Below are 23,625 nucleotides of genomic sequence, written 5' to 3'. Positions count from 1 at the left end.
GAGTCTGAACAACCGTCAGTACATCAAAATTCATAAACTCATAATATAACTGTCATCGAAACCTTAAGTGTGCGGACCCTACGGGTTCAAGAACTATGTAGACATGACCGAGACACGTCTCCAGTCAATAACCAATAGAGGAACTTGGATGCTCATATTGGTTCCTACATATTCTACGAAGATCTTTATCGGTCAAACCGCATAACAACACACGTTGTTCCCTTTGTCATCGGTATGTTACTTGCCCGAGATTTGATCATCGGTATCCAATACCTAGTTCAGTCTCGTTACCGGCAAGTCTCTTTACTCGTTACATAATGCATCATTCCGTAACTAACTCATTAGCTACATTGCTTGCAAGGCTTATAGTGATGTGCATTACCGAGAGGGCCCAGAGATACCTCTCCGACAATTGGAGTGACAAAACCTAATCTCGAAATACGCCAACTCAACATATACCTTTGGACACACCTGTAGAGCTCCTTTATAATCACCTAGTTATGTTGTGATGTTTGGTAGCACACAAAGTGTTCCTCCAGTAAACAGGAGTTGCATAATCTCATAGTTGTAGGAACATGTATAAGTCATGAAGAAAGCAATAGCAACATACTAAATGATCAAGTGCTAAGCTAACAGAATGGGTCATGTCAATCACATCATTCTCCTAATGATGTGATCCTGTTAATCCAATGACAACTCATGTTTATGGTTAGAAACATAACCATCTTTTATTAATGAGCTAGTCAAGTAGAGGCATACTAGTGACATTAAGTTTGTCTATGTATTCACACATGTATCATGTTTCCGGTTAATACAATTCTAGCATGAATAATAAACATTTATCATGAAATAAGGAAATAAATAATAACGTTATTATTCCCTCTAGGGCATATTTCCTTCAGTCCGGGCTGTGCCCTGGAGCATGAGCGGGACGTACCTCACAACAACGCGCTTGTTGCCGTTTGCTATGCTGACGGCCGTGGAGTAGTCGACCAGCCAGTCCTCCGGCTCCACGGAGCCGGTGTACTTGGGCATATCTCTTGGGAGGGTGAACCCTCGAGGGAAAGGCTCATCTCGGATTCGGGGGCCGAAACAAGGCGGTCCCAACGCGTCTTCTTCTTCTAGTGCCAGGGAACGATTGAGGCGGTCGATCTGATGGCGGGCGTCGTTCTCCCCGAATCCTTCCCGGCGGCCAAGGCGGTCACCGAGTGTCGGGTGCGTGACAGGTGGCGGAGTGGGATGCCTTTCTCCACGAGGCTGAGGAGGAGGCGGGTCGCCTCGCCGCTCCACGGCTCGGGGGCGGCCTTCTTCGTCATGCTCGATGGAGAGATGAGTCCAACTATGGCTGGCAGCCGGCTCATTGCCTTTTCTATTGCGGATGCCACCAGTCGGCGTCCGAGATGTCGCACCGTGATCCTGGCGAAAGGGGCGGCTCGCCGTTCCGCCGGATGGGCGCTTCGGCGTGGCAGCCGGCTTCTTGCTGCTCGGCGGCCGCGTCAAGGAGCTGTTGGACGCGCTCCGTCATGTGGCGACGCTTGTCGCCCTCGTACTTGTCCAGCTCCTCTGCCACCGCCTGGGCAACTCGTATGTTTTCCACGGGCGTGGCGTAGACGGGACGATCCGTCCCGAACATGCTGGCGATGGTTGCGCCATGCTGCCGGATCGAGCCGATGCGGCTAGGCCCCTCGGGGGCTGGCGTTCCACCGACGGCTCGGTCCTTCTCACGCTGGTAGGCTTCCGAGAGGCGTCCCATGCTGGCCAGTCAGTTGGCGCTTTCGATGAGCTGGACGCGGCGTGCTTCCAGCGTCTCAGCGTCTGCGTCTCCCGGGATGGGCGCTGACAAGTCCCGTAGCGCCGCGTCGAGTAGGTCTCGAACGCCTCCGTCCGACTGCTCACCACTGTTGATGACAAGCACCTCCGCGACAGTGCTCCTATCGCTGTGCTCACGAGGAGGCGGCTCGTCGTAGACCACCACGTTGGTGGGGAACGCGTCAAGCGACGCTGTGTCGGAGTTGACGATCATCGGGTCGGTGGAGCCAACGGACTCCAAGTCAACAGCAGGCTCGCTGGTGACGTGGAGCTGGTCGAGGACGCTGACGATGCGGTTCTCAGGTCAGTTGGTGCCTGCGTCGGATGCAGGCTCGTCGGAGAGGCTGATCTTGCCAACAAGGTCGACGAGGCAGCTTGCTGCGCATGCGATCTCCGCGCCGCACAACGCGTCGAAGCTGACGCCGTCGGGCGTGCTGGGCTGGCTGTGCACGCCAGGAAGGAACAAGGTTCCCGTCCAGAACAGGTTTTCGGATGACGGTGCACCTTGCCCCATGGTGGGCACCAAATGTCGGGGGTTGGGTGCGACGTATGCCAAAGGATGGCTTATCATGGTGGGAGTGAGTATAACATCGCTGGTGCCTGGAAGCGAGATGAGGCGTAGACACGAACACCGACGCACTTTACCCAGGTTCGGGGCTCTCCTAGGAGATAACACCCCTAGTCCTGCTCTGCGGGGTCACCGCATGATCACTAAGGCACTAGTGAGTACAACGGCGCTCCTTGAGCTGTATGCTAAAGGTGGAAGGAGGCAGGGCTAGCTCTCTTCCTCCTCTAGGTATGAGTCTAGTTCTAACAGGTTGGGAACCCTTTGCATGGGTGTCCTGGGGGGTTTATATAGGCCTACCCCCCAGGGGTACAATGGTAACTTGGCCGGGTGTAGGACCCGGCTGTCAGCGCCTCTGGTCGCCGGCTTCTCCGCCGACAGCTTGGGCCCGCCGCCTGGTGGGCCCCTCCGACTGGTCCGGTACGGAGCCGACAGGCCGCTTCCGCCGCTGGCGGGTCTCGTTGGTGGCTGATCACTGTAGCCGTGACGCTAGTGATGCAGGCTTGGTTGGACAAGGCATGGCCACAGTCCCGCCGCCTGGCGGGAGATCGCTGTAGCCTCGTCGTGTCTAGTCTGGTTAATGGCGCTTAGGTCTCGAGGAAGGATCCGGCTGCCCGCCAGGAGCTGTATCCCCTTGGATCCGACTGGCCAGGCTTGGCCGCCCTCCGGGCCCTCGCTGCCTAGTAGGACCCGCCGCCTGCGAGCCGTACCGACAGGCCGTCGTGGGAGCAGGCCCTGCCTGACAGGGATGACGTCGAGGGTTGAGTGGCAACAGTGCCGCGTCGTGCGGAGATCTCTGCCTGTACGGGGCACTGTGGCCACGCCAAACCCGAGATTCGGGGGGTGAGGGACTACACTGTAGCCTCACCCTGACTTGTCCTCTTGATGGGGGGCGCAAACTCTGAGGGCGCCGGGTGGCCGCCTGCTTGAAGCCGGCCTCTACGGAGGCCGTCTGCTAGGAGTCGGCTTGTGTTGCTGCCGTCTTCGGGCAACCGGCTGTTGAGCCAGCCGGCCGCCGGAAGGCGGCGCTTCATTCTGGAGTCTTGTGGCGCGAAGCCGGCCAAAAGTCTTGAAAGGCTCAGGGACTCGGGTTGGGCTACCCGTGGCCCATTACTCCGACACAACGTGCCTCCGCCCCTTCCTCTTCGCCGAGTCCGCGGCCCGTTGCTCGGGCGTCAGCTGCTTCTTGTTCTTGGGCGCCACGAGGGTCTTGTGGGGGGCACAGGGCTTGCCTTTGTCAGTGTCATCGAGGGTGTCGTCCATGGCGAGCAGCCGGAAGGGTTTTTGGGAAAGTGAAGGGAAAAGATGACTGCTTGCCACCGACCGGCGGGCCTGGGGTGTAGTTGGCGCGCGACGCGTACGTTCTTCTCGTGTCCATGCCGACGCAAAGGAGGCTTAAAATTGGGCCGCGAATGAGTCAGCAGACGGACGAAAAGCGGACACGCTCCGATTGGATCGGCATGTTAGACCGATTTTTCTGTCCGCCGCGATTTAAAGAGACGCACGCCGACGAAATAGGTCAATGCGTTGGAGTTGCTCCAAACGCTCTTATTTTTATTTACAGAGGGAAAGTACTTTACGAGTACGTGGCAAACTCCACTTGGAGTGAATATCTCATGGAGGCCTGGGCTAATCAAATCACCACGAGCGACAGGATCTCGTCACCCAACCCACGCGATCGCCATTTCACATGGCCGGGTGGACTCTCCACGGAATCTGAGGCAGAGAGGCAAGCGGGCGGGCCCCACCTTACCGCACGCATTCTCCGTCCCTCTCTATAAGCTCGTGTCATGAGTCATTAGGATGGATAGCATCTGGATATCGGACTGGTAGTTGGACTGTTGTTTGGCCTCCAGGTCGCAGAAGGAGGGTGAGCAATGGCGGGGCAGAGCAGCTACAGCCGGCTCGCCGCCGACGAGGCCGCCGCCGCGATATCCGCCGACGACTACGACTCCAAAAAGCTCCGGCTGCTTGGCTACGAGCCGCAGCTCAAGCGCAATCTCTCGTACGTGGCATACATTAACCCTTCACCAATCACCATCTCCATTTGGTTCAGAGATCGAACCTATCTTTGTGCTTGCTCTGCTTATCTGCCTGCCGATCTGTCAATTTGCTAAGCGCGCTGCCGATGCATGCATGCATGCAGGCTGCTGTCCAACTTCTCGGTGACCTTCTCGATCGTGTCGGTGCTGACGGGCATCACGACGCTGTACGGGACGGGGCTCGAGTTCGGCGGGCCGGTGACCATGGTGTACGGCTGGCCCATCGCCGGCGCCTTCACCATCGTCGTCGGCCTGGCCATGGCCGAGATCTGCTCCGCCTACCCGACCTCCGGCGGCCTCTACTTCTGGAGCGCCAGGCTCTGCACCGAGCGCCGCTGGGGCCCCTTCGCCTCCTGGCTCACCGGCTGGTAAGCTAGCTACCATGATCACTTCACTTATTGCAGTCGACCGTGCAATTCGCAGATCGCCATGAATGAATTAAATTGGAGTACTACGTGTGGTTAAGTCCTGCCCGTGCAATACTGGAATATCCATTTCTCAAAATAAAAAAAACCTAGAATTTCTCGGAGGGGGAGTAAGTCTGACATGGCGAATTTTGAGGCGACTGCACGTGCTTCTCCTTGAAAATAGAGTGCGAAAATTAGGGGCTGAATTCAATGGGCGTATTCTTGATTCAACCTAGAAAGAGACGCGCAAATATCTTTTGATTCATTATAACAATGTTTTTTTGACAATATAACAATGTCGAAAAATATCTTATATTTTGATACGGAGTCTATGCTGCACTGCACGTGCACCGCTCAAAGGATCCCATTATTTCTTTCTTTCTTTGTCGAACGACATTTCCACAACCGTCTTAGCTAGCAGACCCTGTGACAATCAGAACCGGAATAAAAATTGGAATAATCGTTTTCTTTGCTCCATCCAATCAGATGGAATCAAAGTTGCCAGTGTGTACTAGTACAAATGGATCTGCATTTGACGTTGTTTAACAGCGTACGTGGATCTCTTTGTCTTGTGTTCATGTGCTCGCTCCACTTTGCGTGCTTTGACCATGTGTGGCCGGCCACTATAGAGTCCTGATTGACGCTATAGAATCTGATCTTGATTTTTTTTTGCTGGGAAAATCTGATTTTGATTTGATGCTGACGGGTGTTTGGATAGTAGTATATGCTACTATTAGTATGGGGAGAATATTCAGTGATATCAACTCCCACATCCACATGCTCCCATTTTTTTAAAATAAAAAATCAATTTTAAAAAATCGGAGAAAAATGTAAATGTTCACAAGGAATGTGTTACAACCCATAAAAATTCAGCTTCAAATTCGAAATGCACATTGAGAAAAAAATAATAATATCCAGATGTGAATAGTGTTAATTTTGCTTTTGGCTTTTTGTGACACTGTTCATGCTAGATTTGTCATTTTTGGTTCTCAATGGGTATTTCGAATTTGAACCTGCTTCTTTTAGGTGCCGTAGACACATACCTCGTGAACACGAAACATTTTAAATTGTTGTTTGAAAGTTGGTATCATGTGAGTATTTAAAGGATGGTATCACCGAATACTTTCCCTATAGTATATATGGTTCTTCTATTTTTTTTATAACCAATATGGTTCTTCTAGTCTAGGGACAATACAAGAACCATTCCGGTCAATTATTTGTTTTGAGACAGGCAGACAGCCTCTAATGATGTGATGTTTGTTGTCTACTCCCTCCGATGCAATTGCATGCATTCAGGTTTAACATCGTTGGACAGGTAACTCTCTGAACCTTTGTCTGTCTGAATGTGTTTTCTCATTCACTCTGAACTCTGAAGTGACGAGAGAGAGTATTTTGCAGTGGGCAGTGACAACCAGCGTGGACTACTCGCTAGCGCAGCTGATCCAGGTGATCATCCTGCTGAGCACCGGCGGCAACAACGGCGGAGGGTACCTGGCGTCCAAGTACGAGGTCATCGCCATCCATGCCGCCATCCTGCTCAGCCACGCCGTCATCAACAGCCTCCCCATTGCATGGCTCTCCTTCTTTGGCCAGTTTGCGGCGGCTTGGAACATGCTAGGTAGGTCTCTCTCTTTTCGCCATCAGATTCGATTCGATACGATTCAATTTGATTCGATACAGTTCAATTTGATTCGACACAATTCAATTTGATTCTCATTGAAGGTAGCGAATAATTAGATCGTTTGTACTTTGTACTAGGTGTCTTTGTCCTGATGATTGCTGTGCCGGCTGTTGCTACGGAGAGGGCCAGTGCCAAGTTCGTCTTCACCAATTTCAACACCGACAACAGCGCTGGAATACACAGCCATCTCTACATCTTCCTCCTGGGGCTCCTCATGAGCCAGTACACGCTCTTAGGATACGACGCGTCGGCGCATATGGTAATTAAGCCAGCCACCAATAATCTCGCTCATGCAACTTTGTTAAAAATTATGACAGGTTGGTTAGTAACGCCTTTTGCTCATGCACGCAGACGGAGGAGACCAAGAACGCAGACAAGAACGGCCCCATCGGGATCATCAGCGCCATCGGCATATCGATAGTGGTCGGCTGGGGATACATACTCGGCGTCACCTTCGCCGTCAAGGACATACCCTCCCTGCTGAGCCCCGACAATGAAGCTGGAGGGTACGCCATCGCCCAGGTCTTCTACCAGGCCTTCAAGAGCCGCTACGGCAGCGGCGTCGGCGGGATCGTCTGCCTGGGGATCGTCGCCGTCGCCATTTACTTCTGCGGCATGAGCTCCGTCACAAGTAACTCGAGGTGATCACCATCTTCTTCTTGGGTTATCTGCATGCACTTCTGGACCGGCACATAGCTAGATCTGAAATCTCGCTATTTCCATGTGTTTGATGGCTAGGATGGCGTATGCTTTCTCGAGAGACGGCGCGATGCCGCTGTCATCCGTGTGGCACAAAGTGAACGAGCACGAGGTGCCCATCAACGCCGTCTGGCTCTCGGCTTTCGTCTCCCTCTGCATGGCGTTGCCGGTAATTATACACCAACCTCTTGACTGAAAGAGACCCAGTCAGTGTAATTAATCCTGCTCTGATAAACCCTGGCCGGTCTCCGGTTGGAAACTGCAGTCGTTGGGTAGCCTGGTGGCGTTCCAGGCCATGGTGTCCATCGCCACGATCGGGCTCTACATCGCGTACGCGCTGCCCATCTTCTTCCGGGTGACGCTGGCGCGAAAGCACTTCGTTCCGGGACCCTTCAACCTCGGGCGCTACGGCGTGCTGCTGGGGTGGGTGGCCGTGCTCTGGGTGGTCACCATTACCGTGCTCTTCTCGCTGCCGGTGATGTACCCGGTGACCAGGGACACGCTCAACTACACGCCGGTCGCCGTCGGCGGGCTCTTCATCCTCGTCCTGACGTCCTGGGTCGTCAGTGCCAGGCACTGGTTCAAGGGACCCGTCACCAATTTGAGCGGCTAGCTTCAAAGTGTGTTGACGGAACGCCATGTGATGGGAATTTTGCTGCTGGAGGATTAGTTGCACGCTGCAGCTGTAGGCTGGCTGTATCTAAGATTCTTAATAGAGGCGCATATATCGAAAACTGCTTTCGGAGACCGAGGTCCATTGAGATCTCCATTTGCAAAATTCAAAATTCATATTTCTACGTTGAGCCTTGCGTCGGTACATCCCCTCACAAACCGTATAAGGGCAGTATGGTCATTTGATCATAATATATACCCACCTCCGTATGTGACATGTATACGTAGACGTACCCAGCCCGTCACACCCCTCCGTCATGGGCATGGGCCTGGCCCATTTTTCTTTTCTATTTTTAATCTTCAAAAAATAAGTGCAAGAGGTAGGATTTGAACTCATAATCTCTTGGTTTTCTTCTTCCTGCTATAACCAATTGAGACAGCTTACGTGTTGTTCTTTGTTACTCCCTCCAATCTTAGTATTTAGTTTGTGCATAATTCTGTTCACGCATACAAGCGAGTCCAAATTTTGATTGATTTTGGAATGCTATTGCTGCTCTGCTGGATGGATTTGCAAAACTCGTGGGAGGTGGGCGAGGTAAATACGCATACATGCCCATGGCTAGGAATTAGTAAAGCGGATTAAAGGGGCAGATTTACGGGATTGGTTGCATGTCAAACAGGGAGAGGCTGGCTTTTCCTCAAAAAAAAAAAAAAACAACAACAACAACAACAAGGAGAGGTGGGCGTGCAAATGCCCATTGGCTAGGATTTGGAATTCCAAGTCAGATTTAATATGAGAGGTTGCCAGTGAGACGGATTACCGGCGGCAGATCTGGAAAGGATCGCTAGAAAATGAAAAGGGGCAGAGTAATACGCAAAAAGATTTAAAAAGATTATGTGCAGACTAGAATCAGTGGGAGTACTTCTTTTATTTTTCTTGTTGTGCATCTTCTCAGTCGAATGTTTTTTTTCAATGTCATTTTTTCTTCGGTTTATTTTTTTATTTTTCTTTATTTATTCTTCTTTTTCTTAGTCTTTTTCATTTGCTTAAATTCATGAATATTTTCTTAAATTTTTGATTTTTTAAAATCCATGAACTTTAAATGGCCTTATTTTTTTCATGGCCTTGTATAATCAATTCAAGGCATAATGCTAAGTTGTTTTGGTTTTCGACAATTTTTGCATTTTCTGAAGTTTTCTCGGTAAAAATGACCAAAAATGGCCGGACGTGTCGCAACTTGCATACAGTGTCGGAAACCATTCAAACCTGGCATGGATGCTTAACATGGGCATGCCCACCTACTTGTAAAAGTTGGGGTTATTATGTCCAAAACTACATATGTTCAGGTGTTCGGGGTGGCCAGAAGGCTCCCTCTAAGAGCACATTGTTTTCTCGAAATTCTTGAAATGACCCTAATTTTTTCAACCAGTTTCTATGACAAATTCAAGGCACCATGCTAAGTTGTTTGAATTTTGGACAATTCTTATATTTTTTGGAGTTTACTCAGTGAAAAATGGTCGATAAATGGCCGTGACACAACTTGCATACGATATTAGAATTTGTTCAAACCTAAGATGGGTGCCTATCATGGGCAGCCCAATTACTAGAAAAGATCGGGATAATTTTATGCATGTACAAGAATAGACCAGGTTCGACGGAGTTTGTCTGGATATACCACACGGCCTCGTCTAAGAGCATATTGTTTCTTGACATCATCGAAATGACCCCAATTATTTTTCATGGGCTTGTATGACCAACTCAAGGCACCATTCCAAGTTATTTTGCTTTCCTATAATTTCTTTTTGGAGTTTTCTTGGTCAAAAAAGACCGAAAATGGACGAACGTGTCGTAACATACATACAGTGTCGGAAATCGTTCAAAACTGGCATGGATGACTACAATGGGCATGCCAACCTGCTTGCAAAAGTTGGACTCATTTTAAGGATGTCCAAAAATAGATAATGTTCCACATGTGGTGTCCGGGTTGGCGAGAAACCTCCATTTGAGAGCACGTTGTTTCTCGACATCCGTCAACTGGATTCAATTTTTTTAATCGCCTTATACGACCAATTCAAAGCACACTACCAAGTTGTTTGGGTTTTTAGACAACTTTTGCATTTTCTAGAGTTTTTTAATAAAAAAGCCGATAAATTACCAGATGTGTCGCATCTTGCATACGATATTGGAAATCATTCAAACCTGCCATGGATGCCTATCATGGGCATGCCCGCTGTCCTGCAAAAGTTGGATTATTTCATGGATGTCCAAAACCAGACCATATTCAATGGGGGGTGTCCGGATATGCTAGAAGGCTCCGGCTGAGAGCACATTGCCTCTCGGCATCCTTGTAATATTCCTAATTTTTTCCATGGCCATGTATGCCGAAGTCTAGGCACCATGCGCATTTGTTTGGGTTTTTGACAAGTTTCACATCTTCTGGAGATTTCCTGGTGAAAAAAACCGATAAATGGCCAGACGTGTCGCAACGTGCATATGGTGTTGGAAATCGTTCGAACCTGACATGGATGCATACCATGGGCATTCCCACCTGCCTGCAGAAATTAGGGTTAGTCATGAGTGTCGTGGGTGCAAGTCTGACAGTAGTGTATGGGAGTACGAATTAGAGGGCAGAGCCTAGCTACGACGCATTTGTTACACTCCGAGTGAAGTGGTCCAGTCGACTGGAGTGTTGACTTCTGAGTGGTTAGAGACTTCCGAGTTACCGTCAGGTTGCACGGAGTCCAGTGCAGGGTGTTTGGTGTCCCAGGGTAGGGTATGTAGGTCAGGCATGTCATCCTGTCCTTAGTACATGTTCCCATCACTGAGATTTACAAAAAGAAAACCATGTGCAACGGAAGGCGAGAATGGTTCGTTTGAAATCAAGTTGTTTTTCGACATCTGTCAAGTGACCCCAATTTCTTTGCACAAGTTGACATCGGTCTACGGTAAAAGAAAAACCACGAATGGCAGTTTGAAATCAAGTTGTTTTTAGACATTCGTGGGGCCCTTTTTTGGCAATCAATTTGTCAAATGACCGCTAATTTGCCGTGGTCGGTCTATGGTACTCCCTCCGTCACGGTTTAGAAGGCACAATTAAATTTGCGTGCGTTTCCACAATAGACAAGGTTTAGGGCGCATTGCATTTATTTCTATTAGCTAAGTAGTACTCCGATATACTATTCCTACTAGTAGAATGCCCGTGCGTTGCCACGGGCTTCTGAAATATCTTGGTGAAGTTATATAAATATAGTGTATGCTAAATTTCACAGGTAGAGATAATATAACACGATCACAAATGTATAAAAATTGAAGTCCACTAAAAATGGTAAATTGACAATATATACATATAAAGTGACGACTCAACTAAAAACCATGTCTGGCAAGCTATCTAAAAAAAGGCATCGAGCGCTCCAGAATTTTCCTCGAGAAGCTGTTGGCAGGCGGCGACGGAGCTGAGGATTATCCCTCCACACAGTGGCGTAGCTAGGATTTTAGGTCAGGATGGTCCAATGGACATAATTTTTTTGTACCACGAATGCAAAATATCCACATACTGGTATATGATTTGCCAAAAGCACATATTAATAGGGTCTTGCAAAGCACACGAAAAATCATGGTTTAGGTCCTAAATTTGCCCAAAAGAAAATAACACACCTTATTTGTCGGGGAAGTCTTGATTATAACATTCTCATTTACTCTGAAGAAAGCATATCACTTAATGTATGTGATGCAATGTCTTCGGTTCTCTTCATTTTGCAACAATTATACAATAAAAGGAATTTCAGTTTACCAATTGTCAGTTCAAATGAACTCATGTAATCATTGAGCTCAACTTATCAAATCCAAGTTGCGAAAAACTTTAAAGTTTGCACTCACGGCTAAACTTGTTCAAACTATAAAGGTGAAATTATATTTTACCTAAGGGATTTGGAAATCATACTTCGAATTAGAAGAGATGTGAAGTCCGTGGAGAAGTGGAGCTCCTTCCTTAACCGATGCGGCGCTGTGCGCTGCCTCCGGGCTCTGGTGCATAGTCTACCTCCGCCTTGCGTCTTGTTAGTGCCGCCGGCCAGCTGGCCGCGGGTCGCCGGCTCACCGGTCGGCGATCACCGCCTTGCTAGATGCTAGGGCTTCTGTATCTTTGAGATTGGCCAATCTTGTGTCGCCCTGCGTCGGTTCGAGTCTTCCAGCGGTTCAGCGTGCGACGAGAAAAAAATTCAAAGGATTGTACGAGCTACTCTCTCCGTTCGGAAATATTTGTTGGAGAAATAGATGTATGTAGATATATTTTAACTATAAATACATCCATTTTCATTCATTTCCGCGACCCCTAATTACGCACAGAGGTAGTAAAAAGGAGAGGAAACGAACGATCTCATCGTGCAGACGTGGTCCTGTTCGTGACTTGTTGGATTTGGGCCTTAACCCAACTCTTTTTTCACATATTGTAGCGAGGTAATGGGCCGCATCACAGGGTGGTCCATGGACCACCCTGGCCACCCCCTGTGGCTACGCCACTGACTCCACAGCCAGTCCACTCTCTGAACGTCATCCATTCCCCTGCCCGTGTCGCCCTCCTCTTCCCCGCATCGCCGCCGGCCGCCGGCCTCCGCCCTCACCCCCGCTGGTCGCCGGCCTCCGCCCTCACCCCCGCAGCTGCCGGCCTCCGTCCTCACCTCCCACTGCCGCGCCCTCTCATCCCCTCCCCTGTTCTCATCAGAAAAGAGAAGTGGCAGATCGAGAGATCAGGCAGCGGCCAGTCCACTCCTCTCCCTCGGCCGCGGAGTTGCTCCCAACAGGACACCCGGACCCGTCCGTCCTCGAGCGTCTCCTCCGCCTGCTCGCCTCCCGCGGCGTCTTCTCCGAGCACACAGCCGACGGCAATCGGAGGCGGTACGCGCTGACCGCCCTGAGCACTTCGTGCGCGCCCACGCCGGCGTCCCCGCCCACGCCGGTGTCCCCGCCCACGCCTACTACGGCCAGTCCACACCGACGGCGATCAGATGCAAGCACAACCGGCTCCCTCTCTCCCACCGCCGCCCCCTCCCATCCCCTTCCTCCACTCATCCGACGACGTGGACTGGGATTACAGGTTCACTGGCATTTGCAGCGTATTGACATTGTCATTGTGGTTTCAGTAGAAATGACCTTCTTCCTAATTAGTAACAGAGATCAAAGTTAATATATTTGTGATATTTTCGTGTAATATTATTGTTTGCAATGAGACTACTCGGGAATACAGAGTACTGTGTTTTTTTATAACTGAAGAGGGAGTATAAATCGTCCAGTGAGTACAGTATAGATTGAGTATAAACATGACAACCTACTGTGATATTTTAGCAGGCATCATATTCGCGATGGTCTGCAAGCTATCATTATTGTCATATGTGATATTTGATTTTAGTGGTGCCATTTTTGTTCCCCTTATAAAAGCTGTGATGTGCCGATTGACAGTTTAATAGTTGTTTCACTTGGCAGGCCAGAAGGTGGTTTACAATATTTTTGTTATATTCTAGTAATACTGAAAAATGCCCACAGCACAGCTTATGCAGAGAGCAAGTGATCATTGTTCTTTCTCCCGTCTGTCCTAATCGCTAATTCACTGGAATCTTAATGTGCAGACTGATACAAAAGCAAAGTGTTTCAAGGCACATAAATCCAATGATGAGAGTGGTAGTTTCAGAAAAGATGCTAAAGCTGATTCAAGAAATGCTACTAAGGCTGTTGATCAAAATCCTCCACCACAAAAGCAAGGTTTCATCCATGTGAGGGCAAGAAGGGGTCAAGCAACTGACAGCCATAGCCTTGTAGAAAGGGTCAGTTCAATGCACAATTTTCAGTTTTGACTATTCTGAATGTATTCTTTTTGAATTTGCGTATTCTTATACACCCCATGGATACACATTCACACTCCCCATTACAGAAGCTACAAATCTGGTCGCTGAAAGTCTACTTTTTTTGACGGGCACGGCGTGAGAAAATAACCAAGCGGATGAAAATTCTCCAAGACCCTGTCCCTGGATGTAATAAAGGTGCATATTAATCTCAACAATTATATATTTTTTATGTTTACATTATGTCCCACCAATGTCCAGATATGTATTGAAAAGTAAGGATTATAAAATTCAATTAGGGGGAAATAAGAGACTATACAGAGACCTCCACATATGATAAATAATATAAAGATGTAGTTTCGATATTGTGTGGTGGTCCAGTATCGCACCCTTTGGAAAAAAATTCAGGGAGGTATTTGGGTCCAATCTGTAACATCAATCCAGTGTGGTATATCATTGCTGCTTTCACCACCTGTACCATTAATCCAGTGTGGTATATAATTGCTGCTTTGCTCATCTGTACCATCAATTATCGAAGAACCAACGGCCACATTTCATTGTTGATTAACAGTGACTAATTTAACTTGAGATGCAAATAACCCATTGGTGTAACTGTAGTTCTAATACCAAAGATAGTCTTCGGTCATGATCAAGCAACCAGAGTTGTTCTGCTTAAGGGAAATAAATAACATAGTAAAAATAAATAAATAACAATGCCTGTGCCTGCTTTGGGGCCGCATCATAAATATTTCTCTCATGTAGAACACTCCAATGGAGTCTAGTTTTACAACAACAGAGTGACCCAGGCAGTGTGCTATATTTGTGTAGGAAAACAAAGCCGAGTTTAGATGTAGTAGATGATTGATTACAAAACAACAAAATAATAATATACATAAGCAAACCAGCAAAACGAAAAATAATGTCACATACTGTAAAATTTCGCAACTTGCAAAGTCTCAAATTCGAGGCAATATTATTATTATATGACTTGTAGTATAAACATAATAAAGTTCAATTGGTAACATCGAAAGATAGAGATCTGTACAAGAACACCGAAGAGCACCAAATTATATGTAGCATAAGAGTAAATCCCTGTCATATATAAGAGCGGACCTCAGCCTGTAAGGACTTCCTTATAGACGATGTTCTTCATCGAGGTCTGTAAGGACAAGGCAGGTCTTTTTCGCTTCTTTGATTTACTGCTTTGCTTCTTGCCATTCTCCTTCCCTTTCTCCTTCTCAATGAGGATCTTTATGTTTCTCTTCGCGGTGGCTCGAGACAATGCGACATAGAGTTGACCATGAGAGAACACCGGATTAGGTAGGTACACGCCAACGATCGGAATCGTCTGTCCTTGAGCCTTGTTAATCGTCATAGCAAAGCTAAGCCTTACAGGAAATTGCTTCCTCTTGAACTTGAATGGAAACATGTCGTTGTCAGACGGGCATAGGGGTATTCGAGGAAGGAAAACCCTCCTACCCGCGTGCTGTCCAATCACGATTTCTGCGTCGATGGCGTTCCTCTGGAAACCTCACACCACAAGCCTCGTTCCGTTACACAGACCATTAGCCGGATCAATGTTCCTCAGAAGTATGACAGGGCAGTTGAGCTTCAGTTTGAGTGCATGCGGAGGCAGACCGTTGGGAGTCAATCCATTAAGGAACTCGGGAGCGTAGTAGCCACATGGGTCGTCCTCTGCACTGTCAAAGCTATGGCAGATTACTTCTTCTCCCCGAAAATGCTCTACCATGCGTATGTTTATCTTGTCGACGTTGTCGTTCGTGGTGGAGAGAATTGCGCGTGAAGTCATGTAATTCGGATCGGTCATGTTGTCATCTAGTCTCGGAAACACATGGTCAATCAGCTTCTCCAGGTCATCACCCTCGCCTGTAGACGGCACACAAATATCTTCAGGGAGTCGTATGTTTCCTTGTTCGTCAACTTCCTCGGTGCCATTGCCTACCCTTAGCAAGTAATTCGCAAACCAGGTGTCATTATGAGCCCTCATGTTGGTGACAAGCCTTAGCTGGCGCATACCCTTCCAGAGGTGTGAACTTCGAAGGGTTGCATCGATTATCTGACCCCGGGACCCCCTCCTGACGACCGGAAGCACCTGCCTGAAGTCCCCGCCAAACACAACAGTTTTTCCTCCAAAGGGTCGGTCCCGTCTTCCCGTGATGTCACGCATGCTGTTGTCCAGTGCCTCGACCGCCTGTCGCTTAGTCATGGTGGCCTCGTCCCATAGTATCAATGAGGCCATCCTCAGTAGCTTGGCAGTACCACTCTGTTTCGTGAAGGTGCATGAGGCGCCATCATCGCAGCTCAATGGGATCTTGAACCTCGAGTGGGCAGTCCTGCCTCCAGGCATGATAGAAGCGGCGACGCCTGACGTCGCGGTAGCGATAGCGATGTTTCCCTCGCTTCGAACCTTGGCGAGCAGCGCCCTGTACAGGAAGGTCTTCCCTGTACCTCCCGGTCCATCAACAAAGAACACACCCCCATCACCGCGTTCAACAGAAGCTAGTATCTCGTCGTATGCAGCCCTCTGCTCCAAGTTTAGCAACGAAGCCAATTTAGTGTCGTTGATGTCAAAATCGACATTGGATTCCTCGATCACTTCTCTGGCCTCGCCCTCGGTTGGGTCGAACGCATCGTCAATGCATGGAAGAGCGAAATCAGATATGTCTTTGCCCATGGACTGCAACATACCCCTAATGTCAGCAACATCATCTGTTCCACCTCAATCGGGCATGTGTGTGATCGCCGATAGTCATCAGACATAGGCTCGAAGTGCCTATCCCATAAACCACGCACGTCGCCTGGCTCACAGTGCACCAAAATTGTTGCAAAGAGCCTCCTGAGCGAACAAGGCATCACCCACTGCTCTGCCTCGGTAAGACAGTCGTCGAGCGTGTTATCTGCCTCGATGAGTCCCAACCTTTCGGCAGCCTCTCTAAAGCTCCCGCATAGCCTACCGTCCACGGTGAGCAGGTCCTCATAGGATGTCTTGCCAGCAACATGGTTTAGCAGGACACGCAGATAGTATCGCTCCCCCTCGGCAGGATTGGCAGACACAATTCGACCTATCTGATAATGCTTCACCCGCTCTTTCCAATACTTCTTACCCTTCTGCCATGTGAACCTTCCAGGAAAATCCTTGTACAATATATTCCTAGCCCACGGGTGGTTTTGGTTAGCTTTGAAATACTCTGTCAACATGGATTTGGAAGCTTTCTCAGAGGCGACTACGTCGGTCAAGTGAGCTTGCTCATTGAATGCCACCCTGTGCATATTCGGGAGATGAAGAGGCAACTGTAGGACAGGCAGGTCATTGGCACACAAGGGGAAGCCAAATATCCTCCACATCGCCTCTGGAGGAGTAACCCACCTCGCGTCTATGTATCTTTTGATCTCATCAATGTTACCATCAGCGTCGGGCTGGTCGATGCTGAAAGAAGCCCTATCATGGCCCTTGTATATGTACTTGTAAAGGTATTTGACGGCCTTTATGCTGGAGCAAACCTCAACATTGATGTGGCAATTGAACATCCGCAGAAGGTAAGGGTTATACGGCACAACCCATCTGTTGTCCAACATTTTACCCCGGACCTTAGCTTGCCGACCATTATCTCGACGACGATAAACAGGGTATGAGTCCTTGCCTTGTGCCGTGTTTTCATTGAACGGCCGCGGGTATCTGCACTTGCACTCATTCTGTTGCATGCACACATTTTTGGGGTTGAGAGCACCGCATGGTCCATGCATCATATGTTTCACCACCAAGGTGTGGAGTTCAGGATACTTTTGCTTGTCAGGGAGCTCGGCAGAAATGAGTCGGTTGTACTGCTCCGGAACGACAAGCTTATAGGCAGAATCCATGATCAACAAAAAGTGTGCGTGGGGGAGGCCCCTCTTTTGGAACTCGACTACGTATACATGTGCAACAACACCACCCAGGATATGCTGCTTGAACAACATCTCTTTCATAGCCTCTAGCTTCCCATGGAACACACGAGCCACAAGATCAGGTCGGTCTTGCGCTGTCTGACCAGGAAACAACTCATTTGTTATCTCTTCCCAGTTAGGGTTGCAGGTCATGGTCAAGAAGATGTCAGGCTTCCCGTAGGTATGGACAATTGCCATGGCATCCATATGCCTCCACTTCATGTCGCGGTCGCCACTTGGGTACGTTCCAGGTAGCACTATCCTTACTCCAACAGCGCTTGCACGGGTCTCCCCGGATGTAATTGCATCAACAACTCCTTTATACAGGTCGGCATGGATCTTTGTCTGGTTCTTCCTGTACCATTTCAACCTACAACTCTCAATTTTGATGTACATGTCCACCCCCCATTGTTGGAGCAATCGTGCTCCACAGAGTATGGGATTGAATATCCCAGGTCGTGTCTGGAGCATGTAATAGTAGTAGTCTCTCACTGAGACGCATAACCTGCTATTCCCCTCTGCACATGGATGAGTAACGCAGACATTAGGATTCATATGAGAAGTATACAATTCATGTAAACAACAGAATACACATAAGGCTTACCTGCATCATCATCATCATCATCATCACCTCTACCTCTTGGTTGTTGCACAACCGGCCAAGGTACATCATGTTTAGGAAGTTTCGGGTGCCAACCGAGCTCCCCCCTTGGGTAGAAGAGTGGGTAAGAGAGAGGGTCATATGAGCTAGCCGTCACATGTATATTGTGCCTCTGGTTGTCATTCCCACAAAGTGTAATCCTACGATCGAACCTCTTTGCTAGGTCAGTGCCCTCCACCCAAATTGCAGTGACCTCAGATGATAGAGGTCTATTATACTTCCGTTGGTCTAGTCTCTGGTCAGTGTTGAGGTCTATCCTGTAATCGTCGAGGTTGTCCCTGTGCGCACCCAAACTCCTAAACTGCTGGGAGTACGGGTTTTCCCTGAGTATGTGCACTAACTTTCTCACGACATCTTGGTCTAATTGCTCGGTGGCAGCCTTGCGATGGGTTAGGCCTGGGTCGTCGTCGTAGAAGTACAACTGTAGATGATCTGGACGTGATGTTGGACCGAAGGAATGAACGTTGTGGTAGATGGTGCCGTGCGCCCGGAACGTGTACACCCCACACTTCATGTTTGTGTAGCTTTCATCAAGGCTGACACCAAGGGTTGTGAACGAGAAGTGGCCGTTGAAGAACCGTATGTTCTCCCGAAAATGCCTTGAGTCCGCATCCATGCTAGACCAAAGCCTCATTAGCTCCGGGATGGGCTCCGGTTGCTTCAGCTCGATCTGCCCACTGCGACAGCAGAATCCCGGGGCCTCAGACACAAACTTCTTGGCCTTGCAGTGATCACAATTTGCGGCGTGCTTCAGGATGTGTGTGTGGTCAGGGAGGTTTGAGTAGACATAGTCCAATGGATCATGGTCGACATAGGTATTGTGACTTGAGTCTTCCAATTCGTCGTGCTCCATGTCATCAGTATCTGAGCCTGCAAACAAGGTTTATAATTAGTGTGATATTTCAAACCGGTGGATGTTGCTCAAGTGGGTGTACATACCTTCACCAGCAAACAGGTAATACTCATCGTCAAAGAGGCTATCAGGGTTGACATTATCATTCATGAGACGAGTAAGGTAAGCGTCCATGTCGTCTGCTCAGGCGCGAAACCAATAAATGAGGGTTCAGTCTCAAGGGACGCAAGGAGAGTAAGGATGGGAGTGTTACCTTCACTTCTGATTGTGTACTCCGGCGTGCTAGATGAGGTCGAGGCACCGTGTGGTTCCACTATGGTAGGTTGTCCAGTTGAGCTCATTTTTGATATGGAGATGGACCTGACGGTTGGGGTCATCACCCTACCTGCAAACCTTTCATTACGCTGATCGCGTAGAACATTCCTCTCACCATGTGGTACATGCGTACTTTTCTTTTCCTTGCCAATTTTCTGTTGACGCTTCTTTGCCACCATACCACCCTTGCAAGCTCGCTCTCCCCTCCCAGGCGTTGCTCTGGACTCATGACTCTGCTCGTCCACTCCGTTATCCGCTATTGCTACCGGATCACTGGTTTGCTGGTCGGCATTTTGTAGGCACACATTGATTTCGCTGCGGTCTCCATGTATAGCACCATCACCGAAGGTTCTGCTTAGGTATGCACCTACAACACTATACATCATTATTTATATCTCATGAATGATTACATGATGGAAGATGATGGTTGATAGGATATGTACCATCGGTTTCGGTGTTGCGAATGTATGTGGGGGCCGCATTGACCATAGGAGCATGATATATTAGTTCACTGTCGAATTGTTGCGTGAGGGCTGAAAGTGTGAGAGTCGGACAATGTGTGTGAGGATTGGACAATGTGCTAGTTAGATCTGGACGTGGCATTGCGATCGATTCAGCACACGGAGTGTTTTTCTTTGCAGCATACTTTGCCTTTCTCTTTGCACTTGACTCCCCCCTTTCATCCTCAGTCATGGTTTTAGGGTGTTGCACGCGCCATTCTTGCAACTTCTGATTTTTTTCTCGAAGATCGATCACTCCGTCACCCACTTTTTTCCGATAACTTGCTCGCCTCCGCGCGTTTCTCTGCTCAATTTGCTCGTCTGTTAAGTCACCCTTGTGTTCTTTATCAGGCTGTTTTTCATCTAGATTCTTGCTGGCTGCCTCCTCTTTTTTCTTTCGATAAGCAGCTCTCCTCCGAGCCTTCATTTGCTCTTTTTTCTCGTCAAGGTCCACCGAGATTGGTTGACACCCATTAGTGATATCACCGAGAGGTAGCAGGGTCACATTTTGCATATCTGCACGAAGGGTTTAGGGTCTTCATTGTTCAAGAAGATTTCATGTACTACACAAACGCTTAATTTATATATCTGCACGGTCAGGTTAAACAATGATGTATAGCTAGATGTAGTTGGGTTGGTATCATCAAGAGGTAACAGGGGAACATTTTGCATATCTGCCCGGAGGGTTTAGGGTCTTCATTGTTCACCGAGAGGTAACAGGGCTGGTTGAAGCTACTTATTTATCTAGGGTTTATTTTTTATAGAATCCCTCCGTGTCCATACATAAAGTCTGTATGTATTCTAAAGTCCTATGTCTGCCATATATCGAATTGAACCTAAATGATCAGGAATTGTATGATAACACAATGGTCAACTATTGGTCAATTATTTTTATTCACTTTCTTGGTCAATTATTCGTGGGGTTGGGGTCTCGGAAACATATGTCACCTACATTATTCACTAAGAAAGTATACATACGGTAATCATATTGCTGAAACATAAACATCCATACCTGATATCGTAATGGCTGTCAGATTTTCATCTTTTTGCTTGCTGTCTGCCTCCTCTTTTTTCTTTCGATAAGCAGCTCTTCTCCGAGACTTTAGTTGCTCTTTTTTATCGTCATCGTCCACCGTGGTTGGTTGACACACATTAGTGATATCACCTAGAGGTAACCCACCCACATACCGCATATCTGCATGTGAAATGATCTTAACATTATACTCTGGAATGGAGTTAGTATATATAATATCATCGCAGTGCCTTCCCATAAAGCATTCTTACCTGATATCGTAAGGGCAGACAGATTTTCATCTTGTTGCTTGACGGTAGCCTCCTCTTTTTTCTTTCTATAAGCAGCTCGCCTCCGAGCTTTTTTCAACTCTCTTTTTTCGTCAAGGTCCACAGAGGATGGTTGATCTGCATTATTGATATCACTTTGAGGATGGCGTGGAACATTATGCGGCCTCTCTTGCCAACTGTCATGTTGCATGCTAGCATAACAATATATTGGACCGAAACAAGGCAAAGTTGTAGGCACATGGTCTTAACCTTTCGGCAACATAATACTTACCCGAAATCAGATGGGAAGGTTGATGATCATATGTACTTTCACAATCGGCCTGTTCAAGTATCATCCTGTCCGAGTGAATAATATGGACTCCTACAAGTCACACGCTTGATCTTTTAGAAGGGGTTCTGCCCAAGTCTGTTATGTATGATTTATGACATAAAAAGCATAAAAGCAATCTCAGTATATATGCACAGACTTAATACCTGGACTACCTGGGTAATTCTTGTGAACATCGTCGGCTCCAGGTATAACCCCTTCATTAGAATCGTCACCAAGATGTCCCTCCATCGGGCCTGCAACATCTCCTGTGATGGTGTTTGACATGTATAACAAAATATGTAGCTGAACACATACAAGGAGGTAGTTATATACCTGGAGTATCATATGTGCTATCACCATCGGTCTCAAGTATCATCCGTTCGGAGGGAGTAATATGGACTCCTAGAAATAAAGATGTTGATACATTAGAATCGGTTGTGCCCAAGTCTTTTAGGTATGATTTTCCAACTAAGAAGGATAAAAGTAAACCTTATACCTGGACTACGTGGGTAAATTTTGTCAACATCATCGGCTACGGGTATAATCCCTTCGTTAGAGTCGTCAACACTTGTCCCCTCCATCGGGCCTGTAACACATATGTAGTTGAACATATATATGTTTGACTTGTGTAGCACAATTTATAGGTGAACATATACCTGGTGGTACATGTGATGAAGTCGTCTGTTCCGCTGGCTTGCTGTGTGGAGTCCCCATATGTAACTATTAAAAAAAGACACGTCTAACAGACTCAGGTATCACGCAAAAACTTGTAAACTGACTCTGCAAGCAGATCACGTGAAATACCAACAGTACTAAAGGCCCTTTCCCACTGTACAGAAATTCAGTCCATAAGGGCAGGTTGTTACAGATCTATTAGTCTTGCTATATATATGAAAATAGAAAGACATGTCGAACAGACCTTGCTACTTTGCATTTTCCTGTATTTTTTTAGGCCACGAAATGTAGTTTTTCTGCAAAGCTATAGTAATTTTGAACCATGTCTGTTTGCTGCTGGATACTAAACTACTGTTGTTTGTTTACAGTGCATCTTCTGTGTTATTTACAGTGCAACAAGAACTGTAATTCTAATGCAAAACTACAGTAATTTTGAACCATAGTTTTCAAGTTGTTTGCTGCTCCATACTAAACTACTGTTGTGTTTTTATAGTGCATCTTCTTTATTATTTACAGAGCAATAAGAACTGTAATTATCCTGCAAGGCTATAGTAATTTTGATCCTTGCCTTTTAAGTTGTTTGCTGCTCCCAGTTTTACAGTGAGCTTACTGGGTTTTTAATGTGTATGTGTCACAGTAAATAGCTTTGATGCATGTATCTATCTCAGGTAACACTAATTTTCTAGTCTCTACTCATGTTGTTTTTCCCTTTTTACAGTTAGCTAAAGGCTTTGTACTATGCGGGTGTCACTGGGAATAGCTTGATGCATGTTTGTATGTTTTTCGGTCAAAAGGATTTCGCAATCCAACATAGAAATACCCATGGCTCTTCTTTTTGCTTGTTCTGTCAGATTTCTTACTGTTGAACCTTAGCAACGCTAGAGAGGATTTTTTGACAGAACTACTACTCATGTGATCTTTCAGCCCTTGTTCCTCTAGAGAACTTTTGAGTAGTGGTGGGATCTGACAATCAGAGCTCTCCTGTGACCACAGAGTGATGCTAGAGACACTTGTATGGATGATTTGCAGTGCTAATATAATTGTGGTGGGATCTGACTGTAGCGGCCGGCGGCGGAGGTGGAAAATGAAGTGCAGTTTTAGTTTGAACACGAGTCCATCAGGACCTTCATGATCTGTACACGTAAACATACCTGTGGGTTGAAACCGTACAGCGTCGCACGTTCCGCGCGGCGGCGCGCGATCTAGAAACTGCCAGCGATCCAGAAACGTGGCGGCGGCCCTGTCGAGTCGTTCCGCGGCGGCGGCGCTGTGGAGTGCGCAGATCTGATCTGCCGCGGGTATGGGGATCGGCGGCGGGGTATGGGGTATGGGGATCGGCGTCAGGGCGATCCTGAAACTGCCAGCGATCCAGAAACGTGTCGAGTCGTTCCGCGGCGGCGGCGCTGTGGAGTGC

General features: G+C 47.8%; 1 protein-coding gene across 1 annotated transcript; it reads left to right on the top strand.

The window, feature by feature from the left end:
- The first annotated feature begins 4,092 nt into the window (after positions 1 to 4,092).
- On the top strand, positions 4,093 to 8,000 carry LOC123068803 (amino-acid permease BAT1 homolog). The gene is made up of 8 exons (XM_044491465.1): positions 4,093 to 4,379; positions 4,521 to 4,784; positions 6,120 to 6,138; positions 6,222 to 6,441; positions 6,582 to 6,763; positions 6,856 to 7,145; positions 7,243 to 7,372; positions 7,469 to 8,000. Exons 1-8 carry the CDS (start codon positions 4,252 to 4,254, stop codon positions 7,814 to 7,816), a joined length of 1,581 nt encoding a protein of 526 aa, XP_044347400.1. The 5' UTR covers positions 4,093 to 4,251; the 3' UTR covers positions 7,817 to 8,000.
- The last annotated feature ends 15,625 nt before the right edge of the window (positions 8,001 to 23,625 follow it).

Source organism: Triticum aestivum, chromosome 3B (genome assembly GCF_018294505.1).
Source record: "Triticum aestivum cultivar Chinese Spring chromosome 3B, IWGSC CS RefSeq v2.1, whole genome shotgun sequence".
NCBI classification, from domain to species: Eukaryota; Viridiplantae; Streptophyta; class Magnoliopsida; order Poales; family Poaceae; genus Triticum; species Triticum aestivum.
This window is presented reverse-complemented; position numbering and strand designations above follow the sequence as displayed.

Bases quoted from the DNA above. Each gene is read 5' to 3' on its own strand.
- LOC123068803 (XM_044491465.1), top strand. From the start codon at position 4,252: ATGGCGGGGCAGAGCAGCTACAGCCGGCTCGCCGCCGACGAGGCCGCC. The intron at 4,380-4,520 runs GTACGTGGCATA...GCATGCATGCAG, and splicing joins CAGCTCAAGCGCAATCTCTC to GCTGCTGTCCAACTTCTCGG. The intron at 6,764-6,855 runs GTAATTAAGCCA...TCATGCACGCAG, and splicing joins ACGACGCGTCGGCGCATATG to ACGGAGGAGACCAAGAACGC.